The sequence below is a fragment of the Chiloscyllium punctatum genome, chromosome 32 (assembly GCF_047496795.1).
Source record: "Chiloscyllium punctatum isolate Juve2018m chromosome 32, sChiPun1.3, whole genome shotgun sequence".
NCBI lineage: Eukaryota > Metazoa > Chordata > Chondrichthyes > Orectolobiformes > Hemiscylliidae > Chiloscyllium > Chiloscyllium punctatum.
Window position 1 is genome coordinate 9,892,876 of NC_092770.1, and position 21,493 is coordinate 9,914,368.

At 41.1% G+C, this 21,493-nt stretch overlaps 1 protein-coding gene across 12 annotated transcripts in view; it reads right to left on the minus strand.

Annotated features, from left to right (window-relative positions):
- The window catches only part of ppfia2 (PTPRF interacting protein alpha 2), a 549,829-nt gene that overhangs the window by 291,310 nt on the left and 237,026 nt on the right, over window positions 1–21,493 (minus strand). For 11 of the 12 annotated variants that reach the window (XM_072551614.1, XM_072551612.1, XM_072551613.1 and 8 more), the window contains one exon: window positions 6,461–6,535. The exons of the other annotated variant lie outside the window; for it this stretch is intronic. In XM_072551614.1, the coding sequence (XP_072407715.1) occupies window positions 6,461–6,535 (75 nt within the window). The remainder of the gene's footprint in view (window positions 1–6,460; window positions 6,536–21,493) is intronic. 12 annotated transcript variants of the gene reach the window in all.

Below are 21,493 nucleotides of genomic sequence, written 5' to 3' on the forward strand. Positions count from 1 at the left end.
TTGCTCACAGGGAAAAGACTTTGCACCAGGTCAATCTTGATCTTCCCGGACTTGGAGAGGAGGGTGAAATGGCATCAGGAACGCCAATGCTGGACACAAGACTCCTATACGCAAGAGAGGAAGTTTATTTCAGGGAACAAAATTTGGTATCAAAACCAGGAAATGGCTCTGCATGGGTAAGAGGCATATTCAACATGTGGTCAGGTACCATGACATACAAAGTTTGGGTAGAAAAAGTAGTAGAGACACACTCAGAATAAGAACCTGCTGCTGTATTTGACCTGAAGCTGTGGTTCTCTTTAAGTATCCCTCGTAGAGGTTTGTTGTCCATTACTATTACAAATTTTAAGTCGGTAAAGATATTAATGGAACTTTGTCACACCCAAGATGACGACCAAACCTTCCTTCTCTACATGGGCACATGACTACATGAAAACTGCCAACCTTACAAACCGGGCAGGAGCAAAACACTCGGCCCCTCAGGACATCCAGCAAGGCTGTCAGGACCTGGGAGTTCTTCCCCTCCACCTAGCGTCGAAAAAAATCTGAGGATGAGATGGACAAGCAGATGATGCCGTGATCGCCTGAAGATGAGTTTCAGCCAAGACACTCCTGGTGCAAGTGGCAGGCTACAGTCTGGTACATGTCGCCAATATCTGAGGCAGAGTTGGAGGACCTGGACCCAGTGCAAAAACGTCCCAGAGAAGCTACAGGAAAAAGAACAGATCTATATCCCAGGACTTAGAGGGGAAGGGATATAATGGTTGGAACAAGGTCCGCCAAGTGAATCTTATAGAATATAGATTGGAGCTGCTAATCAGTTCCTTGACTTTCATCATGTAAGCATACCCTTATTGGACTTTGCTTGTTCCTGGTTCACTGGCAGAAAGTGAGGACTGCAGATGCTGGAGATCAGAGCTGAAAAATGTGTTGCTGGAAAAGCGCAGCAGGTCAGGCAGCATCCAAGGAGCAGGAGAATCGACGTTTCGGGCATAAGCCCTTCTTCAGGAATGAGGAAGGTGTGCCAAGATAAAAGGTAGAGAGGAGGGACTTGGGGGAGGGGCATTGGGAATGCGATAGGTGGAAGGAGATTAAAGTGAGGGTGATAGGCCGGAGAGGGGGCGGAGAGGTCGGGAAGAAGATTGCAGGTCAAGAAGGTGGTGCTGAGTTCACTGGCACATGGCAGCTTTCCTGGTGATGGAAATATTGAATAAAGTTTTTTATATATGGTGTCTTCATACTGCGTCACTGCACATATGCACACACAACATAGGTGTTGTGGGAGGAGAAAATAAGCACTACCACTGTACAGTGTAGTAAAAATAAGAAAAAATAAATAAATAGGAATGTCAGGGGTTCTGCTCATTTTAGGAGCTGTCTCTGTGTTAGCTGGGTCAGTATCATTTACTATGTACATGTAAATAAAGAGTGACTTCTGCTGGAATATAGGCCTTCATGGAGTTATTTCAGATGGCAGATGAATCATAGGCATTTTAAATGGAAGTCTGCAGTACTCAGGCATGCTGCAGAGAAAAGATTCAAAGGAAGTGGTATAGATTAATGGTCATTACAGAGAAATTGTTTCAACTAAAGAAATCACTTCAAAATCCAGTGATGCTGCAAAGGAAGGACGTCCTAAATCCAACACTCAAGAAGAGGAGGCAAGCAAGCCTAATGAAGAAAGCATAGGTGAAAATAGCAGGGGAAGTCCATAGCAGAGAAGTGATTGCAAGAATATGAATTCAAAACCAAATAAATTTAATGTGCTTTTGCTGTCTTGAAAGATAGTGGCACCTAAGACCACATACTGGGAACACAACATGAATTAACCAGCCCATGAAATAAGAGACTAAGGCATGAGGCAATACCAAACACCAACAGTGTAACAGGGCACCACACGATACCACTCAAATAATTTATGTTTACAATCCCTCAGTGTGACAAGCAATGATAAGCAATGAGATCGCAATGAGAGTACATATGTCAATGCTTTCTGAAAAGGATTGCTCACAATACAAGAGGGCATTAATGCATGGGATGTGGAGTGTTATTCATCAGGATGGTGACATCAGTGGAGGCAGAGGTCATGGACACTGGGTAAACTGCACTGGGTAGACTGTCACTGATGATGGGGTGGCTTTGGAGTCCTGTAAAGTGCTTACTGTCATCCAGCATTCCTTTGACCATTAGCAAGCTATATAGAGTAGATTGTTGATGCCAGAAGAAGTTTCAGATTAACGGTCATGAGCCATCCTCACGGTTGATGGAACCATTGTTTCACTTAAATCAGGCCCCACCAGCAGATACTGAGGTAGAGGAGGAAGAAATTAGACTTTTTAGTTCACTTCTCAGCTCAATTCATCTATTGTCATATCAGGACACTTCAATTTTATTCCATTGTATTCTCCATCATTGCAAATAAACTCACATCAGTTGGTTTTGTTGTATATGTACAGATGAGGCATGACCTGCTGAACGTGACCAAGATGAACAGAAGGAAATAACAAAGGCAATAACTGTTGTGGCCTCAGAGAAATGAGGAAAGGCCCAACCACACTCAGCTTCATGTAGATGAGGGACCTCAGGTACTATCAACAAAGCAGAAGTTTAAGGAGCAGCTTGAAATATGTGAACATCTGTGAAGTTTCCATAGGCATTATATTCCCATCCACAAACATTGTCGATGTCCATCTATGCCATGAGTGGTGCCATGTTTCCACATGTGGGCACATTGAGAGGGGAAAACACTTCTGATGAGATAAATGGACTATAGAACTGTGTGAATGTAATGCTGTACACAGACCTCCACAGCATGGCATCTTTCTTGGTGATAAGCATGTGGGATGGTCCAGTCACTCATCTTCCTTTTGCAATGGGTGACTCAGGGGTGCAAGGGAACAAGTAGAAGAGCTGTGAAAGTGCAGGCTGAAAGCAACAATGGTCTCTTTCAAGGCACTTTAATCTTGGAAGATGGATCCTTAACTTTTCTGATGATAACAACAAACGTCAATGCTGATCCAATGATTGTATCAATCCTGCACAGATACAGATGGCATTAATTTGTCAGGATCAGGCATCATAGGGTGCTAACCACAGCCATCTCATTAATAAGAACAAAAATAGGCCGATGACGACCATCACACCAACTATGGGTGTAGGGAAAGTATACCATAACATTTACAGTAAGTCAACATTTAAATGCATGGCTCAGTACTTGGTATTTCACTTGATGATAATTACTTGTTCAATGCAAAGGATTTTAATGTGCTGAAAATTAAAAGTCTTGTGATATAACTGATATTGACTTGTGAATATTGACAATGGCTACATGTGCTGGATGCTGTGAAAAGGTGAATGCCTTACAATGCATGTTGACAGAAAATCTTGACATATGCTATGAAATTTATGATCGGAGTTGACGAGGTAGATTCTGAGAGATTTCTCTTTAAGGATAATCTGGAACAAATTTCTTAGTAAGGCACAGATTGTTTACGACTGAGATGAGGAGAATTTTTTTAAAGACCTGTGAACCTTTGGAATTCCCTACCCGAGACAGCTGTAGGCAGCAGGTGAGAAAGTGAAGCCCTAGATCAGACACAATCATTTTGAATTGTAGCATAACACGTATTGTGGTCTGCTGTTCCTCCTACTTCTTAGAGAGTTGGTAAGGGTATCTTTTAAAAGGTCACCAAAACTGCCTCTGCAAGAGAACCTCTTGTTTCAATGGGACCTTACTCTGACCTCATGTGATTGATTTGCTGATCAGAGAGTTGTATAGTCTCCTTTCTACACATAATGTTGTCTGGTGCAAGGGCACTACATTCTAGCTCCATTAATCATGAGGCAACACCTTATAGTCATGCTCCTCTGTTCTCCACTCAGTGTTTTCCTCTGGTTCCAGCATTAGTTCTTACTACAGCATGAGGTTTTGTAATAGGTAACAGATGATAAACTTGTGGGATGTCTTTGAATGCTTCTTTCAGATCTATCATGGCATCTAAACCTTCTCTGTAGAAGTTAAATAGACGGTTTAATTTGTACTTTTAGGACAGCAATTTCATTTGTCCTGTACTGTGGGATTGTGAGTTTGGAAACCCCATGTCCTTGAGGATACAGCCACAAAGGCATTCATATGGAAGAATTTGAATTGGTTTAAGAAGGTATGAGTTGCTCTTGCTTCCCAGAAATTTGCAACATAACTGCATGATATACTTATAGTAGTTACAGATGATTTGAACATTCAAGGAATGTTCACAAATACATCTAGTTGCACTGAGGGAGACCTGACAGCCATATGAATATAGTCAATTATCTCCAGCAACTAAGGAATTCCGGTCAAGGCCTTGAAGTCAACTTCCTTCTCAAGTTCTGGCTTGATTGATCATCAACCTGATGTTTTGGTCACCCTGACAGTACGTGGTTTTTAGTGATTAGACAATGACTGAGAGACACCAAATAATAATTCCTGGAAGAAATTGGATTAAAAAGGTGAATACCATTCCCTTTTAAAGCTAAAGTCATTAGCTGTCTGTCATTTTCCAATGGCATCAGCTCCTGCCCAATCATGTCACACAGCTCCACCACCAGCCTGGAGAGATGCATTTAATGTAGACATTGATGCTGGGACATTTCAATGAAGCTGAGTGTCTGACAGTATATTCTTTAGTGTTGGAACACCTTCTGAAACCATGAGGCTGCTCTTTTGCAACCATGCATAAGCCTTGTTCACTCCATTGGCTCCTTCAATTTCTTGGGCCCTGCAAAATCTTGATCTTGATAGGAGGAAGGGGGTGGGGGGGTTGCTTAGAGTATTTCTTGAATGGTGAGAGACTGGAAAATATTGCTGTTCAAAGGGACCTAGACATTCTTGTTCATAAGTCATTGAGAGCTAGCGAGCAGATGTAGCAAGCAATCCAGAAGGCAAGTGGTTTGCTAGCCTTAATTGCAGGTGGATTTGAATACAGAAACAAAGAAGTCTTGCTTCAGTTGTATAGAACACTGGTTAGACAGTACCTAGAGTACCATGTACCTTTCTGGTGCACTTTTCTAAAGAAGGATATACTTATTATAAAAAGGGTGCAATGGAGTTTAACCAGACTGATCCTTTGGATGGTGGGACTGACCTACGAGTCAAGATTAAGGAAAGTGGGCACATTTAGTTGAATGAAAGGCAATCTCATAGAAATTTACAAAATTTTTAAAATAGACTAGCAAATAGGTGCAGAAAGGATGTTTCCTCTGGTTATGAGCGTTATTGCTGGGGGCAAATATCAGAATAAAATGTAAGCCATTTATCACTGATATGAGGAGGAATATCTTCACTGAGACAGTGATAAAACCTTTGGAATTCCTTTTCCCAGGGGACTGTGGAAATTCAGTTATTAAGTAAGTTCAAAAACAAACTTGATAGATTTTTAGTTATTAGGGACAATAAGGGATAATTTGTATCGAGTGGGAATATGGAATTGAGTTAGATAATTAGCCATAACCCAGAATGACAAAACAGGTTTGAAGGCTGAATGGTCTATTCCTGCTCCCATGTTTCTATGTTTTTATACTATGTGACTGGATCTCTGTCACTCTGAAAATAATGCAATTTCAAGACTCCACCTGCCATCCTTAATTAGACTGGGAACCTGTCTCCATGACAATTAAAGCAGCAGTCCAGACAAAATTCCAAACAGTGACTGCTTGGCATTAAGACAAAGGCTTGGCTCCTGTTTTTATTGCAAAAGTAAAAAATCAGCCAAAATCCTTCTCCAAATCACACACTACCCTAACTTGGAAATATCCCTCCTCTTCTCCAGTGTTTCTGGATTCTGAATTCCCTACACAGGTGCGCTATGGGATTACTTACATAACAAGGATGCAGCAGTTTAAGAATCACCAGCACCTTCTCAGGGACAATTTGAGGCAGCCTGGTCAGTGACATTGACATTTCATGAATACATTAAAAAATACATTTGTTCCCTGCAATATCCTAATGATTGAACCACAGAGTATTCAAATGTGGCTTTCACATTCAATGAATGCAATTTTGAAATTATCCATTGATTTCTAAAGCTGAAACTGGTTTTACTGTTGTTAAATGTGCAAAGAAAAATTATTGAAATATTAGATGCTACACAAATGACGTCTGCAATATCTTTGTAAGTACTGATAGATGATGTCTCAATAAACTAGCATATAAGTGGCCATAACAGATTTCACAGTTTAGGTTCAAAGGAAACATTACAAACAAATATAACTGCCTATTATCAATACCAATTTGATTCTACTGTTGGTGGTACAATATGTTGCTGCGATCACACGTTGGTAGCAGTGAAGTTTGGTTAGAGTCTATTGAATATAACTCAAAATTTGGTGACATTTCATGAAATTGTCCTCTAAGCCAGACGGTATGTTGTAAAATAAAGTCAAAATTAGTCTAACCGAAGAGAATTGTGTTTAAACTTGTTACCTCCTGGTTAGCAGCTGCCAATTCCTCTTCCAGTGTGGAAACCCTCTCCAGAGCAATTCGTAGGCGTTCCCTCACCTTCAGACAAAAGACAACAGATTTGTATAAATTGTAGGCATTTTCTTGTGCAAATGCATCGTAGTGCTACTTATTGAACTAATGTAGTTCAACATTATGGTTCCGAAAGTGATTAATTAGGTCCAATGTTACTGCTGAGTAAGTCATCCAAATTTCTCAGTTTAGTCCACTTTTGCCTCTGTCTTGGGTATCTTCTAATTCTGTACTGATGCATTCAGTACACTTCAGGTTCAGCTGTTTCTTTGATAAACTAAGCACAATACTGCAATATTCCAACCTGGTACCGCAGCAATATTTAGTTTAAACTGTTGGGATTTAAACTAGCACTCAAATTTGTCAAGCATATATCTAACCGAACGGCATTCAATGGAAAATATAACTTCTCCAATGCAAGTTTCTCCTTTATAAGTATTGAGAGTAAAAAATTGAATTCAACTACCTAATTATGGTTATCTCATAACATGCAAATAGTTTGGTAAGGATCAAGTTGTGAGGTTGACAGTCAAACACTATTGGTTGGATTTTCACCACAGAGGCAGGAAAAAGAAACTGGGTCAAAAACATGCCTCTTGTAGTAAACTGAATAAAGTTGAGATTCCATGAGGTGTGAACCCTTAACTAATATGAAGAAGTATTTCCTGTTCAAAAAGACTGTGTGACAGGAATAGAGATGGGTTAGAAGAAGTGTCACTGATTTGGACTCCCATGGCAGCCATAACTGCTGATTGCTCTGAGAAAGAAGTTTTCAAATTATGCTGAAATTTTCCACAGCATGAAAATGAGACACGATGTCAGTGAAGAGTTGATGACCTAAATTCTGAAGCAGTTCTCCCTCTCTCTTCATTGATGCCAAACTGGATCTAATGTCAGAAACTGTGAAGGAGGGCAGTCTTGTCCAGAAAGGCCCAGTGCAAAACACTGAGAAAGTCAAGGGGCATCTTCCCTCTGTCATTGTCCACTGTTTTCCTATATTTATACTGTATACTTGAGGACACTTTAAGCCATCTTCTGGAACTACGTTTAACATCTCCATGATAAGTAAAATGGCATGAGACAGTCAAAGAGATGATGGGATACTTTTCAGTGAGGTTAAGGTGACTAGCCAGATGAGCTTCCTTCCATTGTGCTAAATGACTGTATATTCCAAGCTTCATTTTACCTGTATGTGTTAATATGTATCTCAGACTCCCTTTCATGCTACACTCCTCAACCTGGGTCAGAGGGACTCAGCTGAAATGTTGCTGAATCAGGAGATCTTTAATATATTTATGTTCAATATCATCATCCTCCACTTTTATTTCGTTCTCCTCTCTCAAATCTTCTTCTTCCACTAATGAGCTCTCTTTTAAATTCCTTCTTTCAGGGCATGACTTTCCTTGAGGTCCACAGCTCTGTGAACAGCCTTCTCAGAAAAGATGCAGCCCAAAGTGACAGAGCAGGACCTTTTTGGAGGGTGCCATCAGACCTGTCCAGACGCCATATCTTCAGAAGCTTGTACAATGGTTGTCCTACTGAGAAGGTGATATTGGCTAAATTGCCTCTATATCGCTGTTTGAAGATTTACAGAGGGATGAGTAGTCATGTCTTCAAAGGCTATTCCTTGTCCCCTAGGAACTGACCACACAACTTTGTGGTAATAATTTTGAGGCAGTGTTGAATGGTAGAGGATGCCAGGAAAGTGAGTGCATTAAGAAAAGAAGCTGCTATAGTGGTCTTAGAATGCTGAGGGAATGGAAGCCCTTCCTGTTGATGAATCTGAGTAGGCAGTTACAAGGTACTGTGAAGCCCACATTGATTGCACCTATGTTGCATTGCATCTAAACAATAGAACCGAATGTCCTATGTCCCTGAGTATCTGATTTTTTTGGGCTACCAGTATTTTGAATTTCTCTCTTTTCATTTCTTACCTTTTCTTTCCTTTAATTCTCCTTTTTTTCTTTTAACTTTTAAGCAAAAGAGCAGAAGTTATTGGTCCATTGTCTTACATAACTGCAATGAATAATAATACGATACACAGATTCAAGATTTAGGGCATGAACAAACCAAAAAAAGTATTTTGCAAAATAGGTCAGGTATGCACTTATGACATTTCAGAAGGTATACAAATGCTATTTCATTTGGAAATGAGGTCCACTAGTTACAGCGTAAAAATATAGCCAATTATTGGTCTGTTTTCAAACTTTTTTAAGACACACAGGCTATCAACCTGTTATTTTTACCTGTATTTTAGTTTTTGTAAATTATTTCATGAGCTGTGGGAAAAATTGCATAGGGTTTTCCCAATCTCCTGTCATAACTTTAACAGAAACCTTGGCAAAACATTGTTCTTCCATTGAGAACCTGCACAAAAAATGTGAGGCAATTGTTTCTAAATCTATTTACGAAATCATTCAAATGAATGCATCGAGAAGAACATTGTGTAAAGTATAGGACAGCTGAAGTAGAAATAACCCTACACCTAACCCAATTAAGCAGCTACTCGCTGTATAAATTAACAAGATATACTCAAAAGATCTGGATGCTAAATCTAAAACTAAGAGAAAACTCTTTAATTTTAGCTTATAGGTCAGCTAAAACTGAATTACAATTGTCACTATGGCTATGTCTTAATATAATGTAAGAGGCCATAGTCCACAGAGGACAAGAGGCATCTATGTCCATTAGAGAAAGACAATTGATTATGTACAGCCTGAGGATAACAACTACATAAATATGATGTGGAGATGCCAGTGTTGGACTGGGGTAGACGAAGTCAAAAATCATACGACGCCACATTATAGTGCAACAGGTTTGTTTGAAGCTGCAAGCTCTCGAAGCCCCCACTCTTTCCTCAGACAGACATCAATATGTGGCAAGGTAAGAAGGTTGGGCTTCTGTGAGGTAACACTGCCTTATCAGTATGTGGATGGAAGCTACCCTGTTCACTTTATTCTTTGCATCCTAGCCATTGAGCCAACAGAGTTAATCGAGCCTGTCTTAACTTTAGACAAAGAAAAGCAATTATCAGTCTCTATGTGCTCATCATGTGTGTACAGCTCACAGTACTGTATAAGTATACGTGTGCATGAATAAAGTTAGAGAATTTTAAACTCACATCTCCTGGCTCCAATGCCTTGTGTTAGGGAGCAAACAAATTTCTTCCCCTTAGAAAGTTCAGTAAGAAAACCTGGAGAGAGCAAGCATTTGCAGCAGATGCAAAAGCTACCTAGCACATAGGTAGATGGTTACGGTTATACAATGGTAATCAGCTCAGTAACAGAACATCACTGCAGGAGTTTTTCAAGGTAGTTTTATGCCCAACTACTTCATCAATTACCTTTCTTCCATCATAAAGTCAGTTCGGTGATGAATGGACAATATTAAACACCAATCTCGACTCTACAGGAAGGACATGACTGAACTGGAGAGGGAGCAAAGAGGGTAGTTGATTTAAAAGCTAAATGAGGGACCTTGTAGTAGTTCTGGATGTAGGTTTGCTTGCTGAGCTGAGAGGTTCATTTCCAGATATCTTGTCACCCTACCAGGTAACATCTTCAGTGGGCCTCAGGCGAAACAGCGTACATGATTCCTGCTTTCTATTTATATGTTTGGGTTTCTTTGGATTGGTGATGTTATCTCCAGTGGTGATGTCATTTCCTGTTCTTTTTCTCAGGAGGGTGGTAGATGGGGTCTAACTCTATGTGTTTGTTGATAGAGTTCCAGTTGGAATGGCATGCTTCTCGGAATTTTCATGCGTGTCTCTGTTTGGCTTGTCCTAAGATGGATGTGTTGTCCCAGTCAAAGCGGTGTCCTTTCTCATCTGTATGTAAGGATACTAGTGAGAGAGGGTCAGGTTGTTTTGTGGCTAGTTGATGTTCATGTATCCTGGTGGTTAGTTTTCTGCCTGCTTTTCCAATGTAGTGTTTGTTACAGTTCTTGCGCGGTATTTTTGGAAATAACATTAGTTTTGCTTGTTGCAAAATTCTATACTTTTAATTGTTAGCCTTGACAGAAATCATAACAGATGGTTTATAATTAGAATCAATATAGAATCATAGAATCCCTACAGTGCGGATATTCATCCCATCAAGTCTACACCAACTTGCTGAAGAGCATTCCACTCTATCTCTGTAATTCCACACTTTCCGTGGTTAACCCACCCAGACTGCACACTATGGGGCAATTTAGCATAGTCAATCCACTAATACTTCAATCAGTCCAAATCCTCTACAATACAAGACCAAAACATTGTTGTTATTGAAAAATAATAATAAGGGGAAAGTGATGATATTGATACAGAATTGGATTAGTTACAGGAAGCAGAAGGTGGTAATGGATTGATTTCTTTTCACCAAGTGTCGGTTTTGGATACATTACTCTTTTCAGTTATTATGAATACCATTTATAAACTAATATATCAGGAAGCATTCTTAAGCTTGCTGAGCATATAAAAGTTAGTAAATAAGGCAATGGTGATATTTGTAGACTCCAGAATAAAAGCCATAATGATCCAATTAGCAGAAACAGATAAGTAGCATACATTACAAAGCAGTGTGTGATAAATTTACTTTGGAAAAAACAATATGGAAATAGAGCATACAATAAATAGTCATTTTGAAAAGTGCAGATGAGCAGAAAGATTTCAATGTTTCTAAGCAAATTCTTAAAGTGACAGGGCCAGTTGTTAAAATTGATTAAAAGTACATATGGGTTACCATATTGTTAGGGAGGAGAATATGGACTGTTACTCAAGAAGTTTGATACCATCCAGGACAAAGCAGACTGATTGATTAGCACTTCATCGACAATTTAAATATTCACTCCCTCCATCGTGACACACATTGACAGCAGGTGTGTACCACCTACAAGATACATCACAGCAACACAACAAGGCACCCTCGACAGCATCTTTCAAAGCTTCAACCTCTACCACCTAGAAAGACAAGAGCAACAGATGCATGGGAACACCACCACTATCACCTGCAAATTCACCTTCAAACCACACACCAACATGACTTGGAACAATTTTGCCAGTGTTTTACTGTTGCTGGCTTTAAACACTGAAATGTCCTCCTTAACATCACTATATATGTATGTTGACAGCAGTGTTTCAAAAAGGCAGCTCACAACCACCTTCTCAAGGGCAACAAGGAAGGGGCAATACATGTTAACTGAGCCAACAACACCCTCATTCTATGAAAGGAAAATTAAAGTGAAAGAACTCCAGTTATGAGAAGAGCTTTGAAAAGTTAAGATTTTTCTAGCAGGTTTTGAGAAGATTTGTAGCTCAGGTTGAGGTTCTGGCTGTAGGTTTGCTCGCTGAACTGGAAGGTTCATTTTCAGATGTTTTGTCACCATACTAGGTAAGATCTTCGGTGAGCTTCTGCAAGAAGCGCTGCAGATGTTTCCTGCTTTCTATTTATTTGTTTAGGTTTTCTTGGTTGGTGATGTCATTTCCTGTGGTCACATCATTTTCTATGGTGATGTAATTTCCTGTTCTTTTTCACAGGGGTTGGTTAATGGAGTCCAAGTCAATGTGTTTGTTAATAGAGTTGGAATGCCATGCTTCTAAGAATTCTCATGCGTGCCTCTGTTTGGCTTGTCCTAGGATGGATGTGTTGTCCCAGTCAACGTGTTGTCCTTTCTTATCTATAAGCAAGGATACTAGTGAGAGAGGGTCATGTCATTTTGTGGCTCGTTGATATTCATGTATCCCGGTGGCTAGGTCCTTGCCTGTTTGTCCAATGTCGTGTTTGTTACAGATCTTGCATGGTATTTTACAAGTGACATTAGTTTTACTTGTTGTCTGTATAGTGTCTTTCAGATTCATTAGCAGCTGTTTTAGTTTGTTGGTGGGTTTGTGGGCTACCATGATGCCAAGAGGTCTGAGGAACCATCCTGTGTGAGTCTGTCTGTGCCACAATGGTCACAATCTTACTAATAGCCCAGTACTACTTATTCATGCTATTCCTTCCAAAGTGAATCACTCACCTCACATTTTTCTGCATTAAACTCCATTTGCCACCTCTCAGCCCAGCTGTGCAGCTTATCTATGTCCATCTGTAACCTGCAACATCCTTCTGCACTGTCCACAACTCTACCGACTTTAGTGTCATCTGCATATTTACAAACTATCCTGCTATGCCTTCATCCAGATCATTTATGTAAATGACAAAGAGCAGCAGCCCCAAAACAGATTCTTGCGGTACACCACTAGTAACTGAACTCTAGGATGAACATTTCCCATCAACCACCACCCTCGGTCTTCTTACAGCTAGCCAATTGCTGATCCAAATCACTAAATCACTCTTAGCCCCATGCCTCTGTATTTTCTACACTAGCCTACCATGGGGAATCTTATTAAACACTTTTCAGAAATCCATATACATCACATCAATTGTTTTACCCTCATCCACCTGTCTGGTCCCATTCTCAAAGAATTCAATAAGCTTTGAGAGGTACAACCTATCTTTCACAAAACTGTGTTGACTATCCCTAATCAAATTATTCCTTTCTAGATGATTATAAATCCTCTCTCCTATAATCCTTTCCAACATTTTACCCATACTGAGGTAAGGCTCACGGTCTATAATTACCAAGGTTGTCTCTACTCCCCTTCTTGAACAAGGGGACAACATTTGCTATCCTCCAGACTTCTGGCACTATTTCTGTAGACATGTATTCCTATAGAAGGGCATCTCCTTTACATGATTCTATGAACCTGCACTATGAAGGAGATGCCAGATTTAAAATACGCTCTGCATCTCTGAAGGGGTACAGATTAGATCACCTCTCAGAAATTAGAGCTCTTTCTTAATACAAAAAAGTAGCAAAGTGGCAATCCGTGTGTGATTTTCGCTTGTTCAAAATCTGGCTCAGTTTCTCTTAAAGAACCAGTACAGGCATGATAGCCCAAATATTCCCCTTCGGTGTGTAGTTTTTTAATGATCTCATGACACTAGAAATCAAACCTAAGTGACACAAAAATTGACAAAATCATAACTGGAAATTTCTAAAAATCTTTGCAAACATTTCAAATTTACAAAAAATGGACTAAACAATATTACCAATTCAGTTCACTTTAAGAAGTTACTTTACTCTTAGTTAACTGAAACTGTAAATTGCAACAAACAAAATCATTAATATTGGCTGGTTGACAGTAACAGAATAATTTCAACTCTGCCGGAAGATTAGAACCTGGCATCACACAAATTTACTGCATAAGCCAAGAAAGCAAACTTCACCAAATAAAATATGTGCAGTTCCAACTTGAATCTGGAAAGAAAGTGGCAGGAGATTAAATCAGCTGAAACTCAAAATTATACTGTTCAATAACAATGTATTTGATGTTCTGAAAGCTACATTCAGTCCACAAAGCTGTTACCTTATTCTGTAAGTGGTGGAAAAGATAACTCACTGCCAACGATCAAACTAAACAGTTGCATGGGTTAAGAGTTTTAAAAAGAGAATTGTTCCTTCATGTGTTGGCTCTTGCACAATCATAAATGATGCCTTTCTTCATGAAGAGAAGACAAAAACATATGCTAAAATCAGCACAGTTTCAAACCAACAACCACTTTATTTATGTATGATTCATATACAAAGACAAAATAATTTGCAGAGTGAGATCACCTTTATTATGTTCCTCAGTTATAAATATATTAAAATAAGATGTATAACTCCTTCAGGATTGTGTCATCTTGCTTCTGAAGATAACCGATCAGATCTTTAAAATACATAAATCTCTGTTGGTAGGTCGTAATAATAACAACATATATTTATTATGTACCAGTAAAGAATGAAGCATCTCAAGTCACTTCACAAAAGCATTATGAAATAAAGGAAGTCTGAGCCATGTAAAAAGATACCAAGAGCATGATTGAAGTGTTAGGTTTTAAGGAGTTAGGTGAGATAGAGAGGCAGAGAGGAATAGGAAGCGTACTCAATAGCTTGGAATTGAAGCAATTAAAGACATCACCATGTTAGCAGCACAGATACATTTCTATGGAGGTGATCACAGAGATAGATGGGGCAAGGTATTCAAAGAATTTGAATAGAGGGATGAGACTTTTAAGATCAAAGGTTGAAATCGTATAGAGGTCTGAGAAATGTAGCTGATTGTGTAACTTGAAAGGAATAAAATAGAAATTTATTGTGGTTCTGTTCGCCGAGCTGGGAATTTGTCTTGCAAATGTTTCGTCCCCTGTCTAGGTGACATCCTCAGTGCTTGGGAGCCTCCTGTGAAGCGCTTCTCTGCTGTTTCCTCCGGCATTTACAGTGGCCTGTCTCTGCCATTTCCGGTTGTCAGTTCCAGCTGTCCGTTGTAGTGGCCGGTATATTGGGTCCAGGTCGATGTGTTTGTTGATAGAGTCTGTGGATGAGTGCCATGCCTCGTTGTCAACGGAACGAGGACATGCCGCAACCCAAAGGACTAGCCACACTACCATACATCAGGAGCATTTCCGAACTGACAGCCAGACTACTGCGACCACTAGGACTCATAACAGCACACAAACCAACAGCCACTCTCAGACAACAACTCACCAGAACGAAGGACCCGATACCCAACATGAGCAAAACCAATGTAGTGTACAAAATCCCATGCAAGGACTGCACAAAACACTACATAGGACAAACAGGAAGACAGTTAACGATCCATATCCATGAACACCAACTAGCCACGAAACAACACGACCAGCTATCCTTAGTAGCCACACACACAGCTGACAAGCAACATGAATTCGACTGGGACAACACTACCATTATAGGGCAAGCCAAACAGAGAACAGCCAGGGCACTCATCCACAGACTCTATCAACAAATACATCGACCTGGACCCAATATACCGGCCACTACAACAGACAGCTGGAACTGACAATCGGAAGCGGCAGAGACAGGCCACTGTAAATGCCGGAGGAAACAGCAGAGAAGCGCTTCACAGGAGGCTCCCAAGCACTGAGGATGTCACCTAGACAGGGGACGAAACGTTTGCAAGACAAATTCCCAGCTCGGCGAACAGAACCACAATGAGCACCCGAGCTACAAATCTTCTCCCAAACTTTGAATAGAAATTTATTTCACATGTACGTTTACATGAAAAATACAGTGAAAAGTTTTATAAGTCGCTCCACTGCAGTGCCTACATCAAAGACAGAGTTGGACAAGGAATTCAACGAGATCTACCTTGAAATTGAGAGCATTCACTCCATCTTTTATGCTTTAGATGAGAATGAGGGTCGTTTCTCACCAGGCAGTTTCTTGTATGCAGTATCTAGCGAGGCAGTATCAAGTTGCCAATTTAGGGAGACTGACTCTCATTAAATATTTCATGAAAATCCAACTTCATATTCAGCTTCCCATCTTACCAAGCTCGCCAAACAACCTTGACATCGAAAAGTGTCAACGTGGAAGTCAGAGTAAGTATCTGGAGACTCCAGTTTGTGCCTTGCTGTGGTGTGCCTCCATATTGCTCAGCACCAAATAGCATCTCAGGGCACGATCCATGAGCACTAGCCAGACACGCCTCTCAGTCATGGACAAAAGCATCCAACATTTGCCAACACCCCAGGACACCTCTTCAATATCTTTGCAGGAGGTTTAGGAAGCAGAGACTTGCATTGCAGTGTGCACTGGCAACTAGGATTGAAAAGCTGCTGCAAGGGCACTGTGTAGGAAGATCTCATGGATTGGACCAGTCTGCATCTCAGTGCTGCTGTTGCTCTCTCTATGCATTCATTCACTTAGTGCCTATCTGTGAGCGAGTAACATCTATGCTTTGCCTTGTCTTGCGTTGTTCTGCCAATTTTCACAACAAATCTTGGAGGAACCTCTTTGGGAGAGGTCACAGCACAGAAACAGATAAGACAATATTTTTAAGTGTGGTCTTACAGTAATTCTGCAGTGCATGGAGTGGTATCTTTGTTAATTATATGTTTTAGTGAGATATGCTTCTTGATTAAGCTTAAAACAGGCGTAAACATTAAGTTGGCCTGGAACAGTGTTTTGCACAGGAATAAGATAGGGCTATTTTCTGGGTCTGTAGATTGAAGGAAGCAAAAATGGCCTTTAGTAGAGTGATATGCTCTTCTTGTCGGATGTGGGAGTTTAGGAAGACTTTATGTGTTACTGAGGATTATATTTGCAATAAATGCCATTGGTTGCGAATCCTATCAGATCGAATGGATCGGTTGGAGAAACAGTTAGAGACAATGAGGAATTTACAAGAGCAAGGGGATGTGATGGATAGCAGTTACAGGGAGAAAAGTTGCAGACACAGTCACATAGATGGATTAACTCCAGGAAAGGTAAGAGAGGTAGGCAGGCAGTGCAGCAGTCTTCTATGGCTATCCCCATTTCAAACAGGTATGCTGTTTTGGAAAATGTAGGGGGTAATAGATTTTCAGGTGAATGTAGCATGAACAGCCAAGTTTCTGGTATTGAGACTGGCTCTAATGCATTGAGGAGTATGTCGGATTCCAAGAGATCAATTGTGTTAAGGGACTCTCGAGTCCGAGGCACAGTCAGACATTTCTGTGGTCAGCAGTGAAAAATCAAGTGTGCTGTCTCCCTGATGCCAGGATCAAGGATGTCTCAGAGAGGGTGCGGAATGTTCTCAAGGGGGAGAGGGACCAGCAGGAGTTCATCGTACACATTGGAATCAATGACATAGGAAGGGAAAAGGATGAGGTTCTGAGCGGAGAAGAAAGAGAGTAAAGCAGTAATATCTGGATTACTCCTGGTGCTGTGAGCTAGTGAGGGTAGGAATAGGAGGATAGAACAGATTACTGCATGGCTGAGGAGCTGGTGTGTAGGAGAAGGATTCATATTTTTGGATCTGGGGTAGAAGCGACCTGTACAAGAAGGATGGATTGGAAGGGGACTAATATACTGACAGGGAAATTTGCTGGAGCTGCTCAGGAGGATTTAAACTATTATTGTGGGGGGTGGGACCCAGGGAGATAGTGAGGAAAGAGATCAATCTGAGACTAGTACAGTTGATGAAAGAAGCGAGTCAAACAGTCAGGGCAGGCGGGGACAAAGCAGAGAACAAGGTAGAACTGATGGATTAAACTGCATTTATTTCAATGCAAGAGGCCTAACAGGAAAGGCTGATGAACTCAGGGAATGGTTAGGAACATGGGACTGGGATATGATTGCAATTATAGAAACGTGGCTCAGGGATGGACAGCACTGGCAGCTTAATATTCCAGGATACAAATGCTACAGGAAGGACAGAAAGGGAGGCAAGAGAGGAGGGGGTGTGGTATTTTTGATGAAGGGTAGCATTACAGTTGTAGTGAGGGAGTATATTCTTGGAAATACATCCAGGGAAGTTTTTTGGGTGGACCGGAGAAATAAGAAAGGGATGATCACCTTATTGGTATTGTAATATTGACCCCCAATAGTCAGCGGGAAATACAGAAACAAATTTGTAAGGAGATTTCAGTTACCTGTAAGAATAATAAGGTGGTTATGGTAGGGGATTTTAACTTTCCAAACATAGACTGGGACTGTCAGTGTTAAGGGTTTAGAAAAAGAGGAAGTTGTTCAGTGTGAAAATTTTCTGACTCAATAGGTAGATGTATCTATTAGAGAAGGGGCAAAACTTGACCTACTCTTGGGAAATAAGGCAGGGCAGGTGACTGAGGTGTCAGTGGGGGCGCACTTTGGGGCCAGTGACCATAATTCTATTAGTTTTAAAACAGTGATGGAAAAGGATAGACCAGATCTAAAAGTTGAAGTTCTAAATTGGAGAAAGGCTAATTTTGACGGCATTAGGCAAGAACGTTCAAAAGCTGATTGGGGACAGATGTTCACAGGTAAAGGGACGGCCAGAAAATATGAAGCCTTCAGAAATGAAATAATGAGAGTTCAGAGAAAGTATATCCCTGTTAGGGTGAAAGGAAAGGCTGATAGGTGTAGGGAATGCTGGATGGCTAAAGAAATTGAGGGTTTGGTTAAGAAAAAGAAAGCATATGTCAGGTATAGAAATTCATTGAGGCACCTGTCAGCTATGGAGTCTCAGCACAATAAGTCAAGAGCAGTGCCTTATATCAATCCAGAAGATTAGCTACAGTCAGATGAACTCAGTTAAGGGTCTGTGTTTTTACAGTCCAGAGAACGGGCCAGAGTGACTCCTGTGGCCACATAGTGGTCAGTCTGGGGAGTTGGACTAATGGTGTCAGGGAATTGTACAGCCATTTTCACAGGTTTGAGCACTTCTCCTTTGACCCTGTTGGGTTAAGTCAATCAAGCGGTTTGGCCATGGTCAATTTGTAAGATCTGACCTCAGAAACTTCACTGTAAGAACAGTCATTCTCAGATGCATGGCTGTGCAGCCGCTCAAGGGTTCAGTATATGCCAATTGGCATGATAACACATTAGCTTCTGTTTCATAGAATAGAATCAGAGAATCCCTACAACACGGAAGGAGGCCGTTCAGCCCACTAAGTCCACACTAACCTACTCACCAACCCTCTAAGAACATGTAATCTCAGATGCATGGCTGTGCAGCTGCTCAAAGGTTCAATATATTGGAATCACTGAGAGTTTCTAGTAAAAGATGTCATGCACAGACTTTGGAGATCTGCACAACAGAAAAAATAATTAGTGGCAATGTTCATGAGGGGAAAAAGGGGCATTTTCAATGGACTGAGACTTGTTGCCTATTCTTTGTGATTCAGGACTCCAGGCAGGGGGGATGATGGGAATCACAACATTTGACTGCTCATCCTCTGCGTAGGAAGAATCCTGGCCCTCACAGGAAAAAGCTGGACTGCTCCTGCAGGGATGCTGGGTCATCCATGACATGGCATAAGAGCGAGTATTCTTCATTCCACTGCAGCTCTCAAAGTGATTTGAATGGCAGTCTAACTCACTGCACATGACCTTTAACCATTGGTTGTGAGGGCCACTTTTTTTTGCTTTCCAGGTACTGGCAAAATGACAACAATCTTAGTGGTAAAATGGCCAGCTCTGGCAGAAATCACCTCCTCAACCTCTGAGGTCAATAAAACCAAGACCTCAAAGGAAGCATTGACATGGTTTTCTCCTGTATTTCCCATCAGGTCAGATACTGACACCTTGGTACAAATGTTAGACTTAGAAAGTTCGAGTGAATGTTCTTTTCAACACCTTACTGCAACACCTGCATGGCTAATTAATGAAAACATGTTCCAGGATACTGAGGGCTGCTGAACACCAGTCATCTGCTCAACCCAGGCAAGAGAGGTCACTGTGGTGTTGGCAATCAGGGTCTTTGTTCTGCACAGGGAAAAACAGCAGTGGTAGAAAACTATGTGGGATATAATGGCCCTCATTACCCAGAGACTGCAGGAGTGCACAGAGTTATGTGACTGTCGTCTGCCTCGATGGACAGAATAGCATGGTGACAAGAGGACTGCGGTATCATCCACTGTTCCCTCACTTGAAGCCAGAGTGTTCCTGACCATGGATGAATCATCCTCCCACACAACCCCTCTTTCTATTCATGCTTCACTATATTCACCCTTGCAGATATTGTTCTGCTCCCTTCATTCTGTACTGACTAATGTGGCAACCTCAGACTGGGTTTGGTGGCATAGCTTCTTCTGCTGATCTTCTGGGGACGGATCTCCTCTGCTTTGTACCATTCCATCAAATGGGACCTCCAGGACCTTGTTGGAGAACTGCGGGTGTTACCTTCCCCTCTTCTGAAATCTTCTGATTCCATCCTTGGCTGGGTATGGCAGCTTAAGTATGCCAGTGCTCATCTGGACACAGAAGCCTTTAAAGTCTTACATCTGTGGTCAGCAAAGTTTTGGAAAGAATTCTGAGGGATATGATTTATGACTATTTGGCAAAGTATAACGTAATTAAAGGCAGTCAGGACGGCTTTGTGAGGGACAGGTCATACCTCACAAATCTTACTGAATTCTTTGAGGAGGTGACAAGACAGGTCGACAAAGGTCGACAGTGGATGTGATGTATATGGACTTCAGCAAGACACTTGATAAGGTTCCCCATGGTAGGCTCATTCATAAAGTCAGGAAATATGTGGTACAGGGAGATTTGGCTATCTGGATTCTGGTTGGCTGACAGAAGGCAAAGAGTGGTTATAGATGGAAAGTATTCTACCTGGAGGTCGGTGTTGACTGGGGTCCTGTAGGGCTCTGTAATTGGGCCTCTGCTCTTTGTAGTTTTTACAAATGACTTGGATGAGGAGGTTGAGGGGTGTGTTAGTAAATTTGCAGATGACACAAAGTTGGAGGTGATGTCGATAGTATCGAGGGCTATTGCAGGCTGCAGTGCGACATAGACAGGATGCAGAGCTGGGCTGAGAAATGGCAAATGGAGTTCAACCTGGATAAATGCGAAGTGATGCATTTTGGAAGGTTAAATTCGAATGCTGAATATAGGATTTAAGATAGGATTCTTGGTAGTGTGGAGGAACAGAGGGATCTGGGTGTTCAAGTACATGGATCCCTCAAAGTTGCCACCCAAGTGGATAGGGTTGTTAAGAAAACATATGGTGTTTTGGCTTTCATTAACAGGGGGATCGGGTTTAAGAGCCGTGAGGTTTTGCTACAGCTCTACAAGTCCCTGGTGAGACCACACTTGGAATACTGTGTCCAGTTCTGGTCACCCTACTATAGCAAAGATACAGATTCTTTGGAGAGGGTGCAAAGAAGGTTTACCTGATGCGTCCTGGACTGGCGGGATTGCCTTATGAAGAAAGGTTGAATAAGCTTGGACTTTTCTCTCTGGAGAGAAGGAGGAAGAGAGGAGACCTGATCGAGGTATATAAGATAATGAGAGGAATAGAGAGAGTCAATAGCCATAGATTTTTCCCCAGGGCAGGATTGACTTGTACGAGGGGTCATTGTTTTAAGATATTAGGAGAAAGGTATAGAGGAGACATCAGAGGTAGGTTCTTTATGCGGAGAGTTGTGAGTGCATGGAATGCATTGCCAGTGGTGGCATTGGAAGCAGAGACATTAG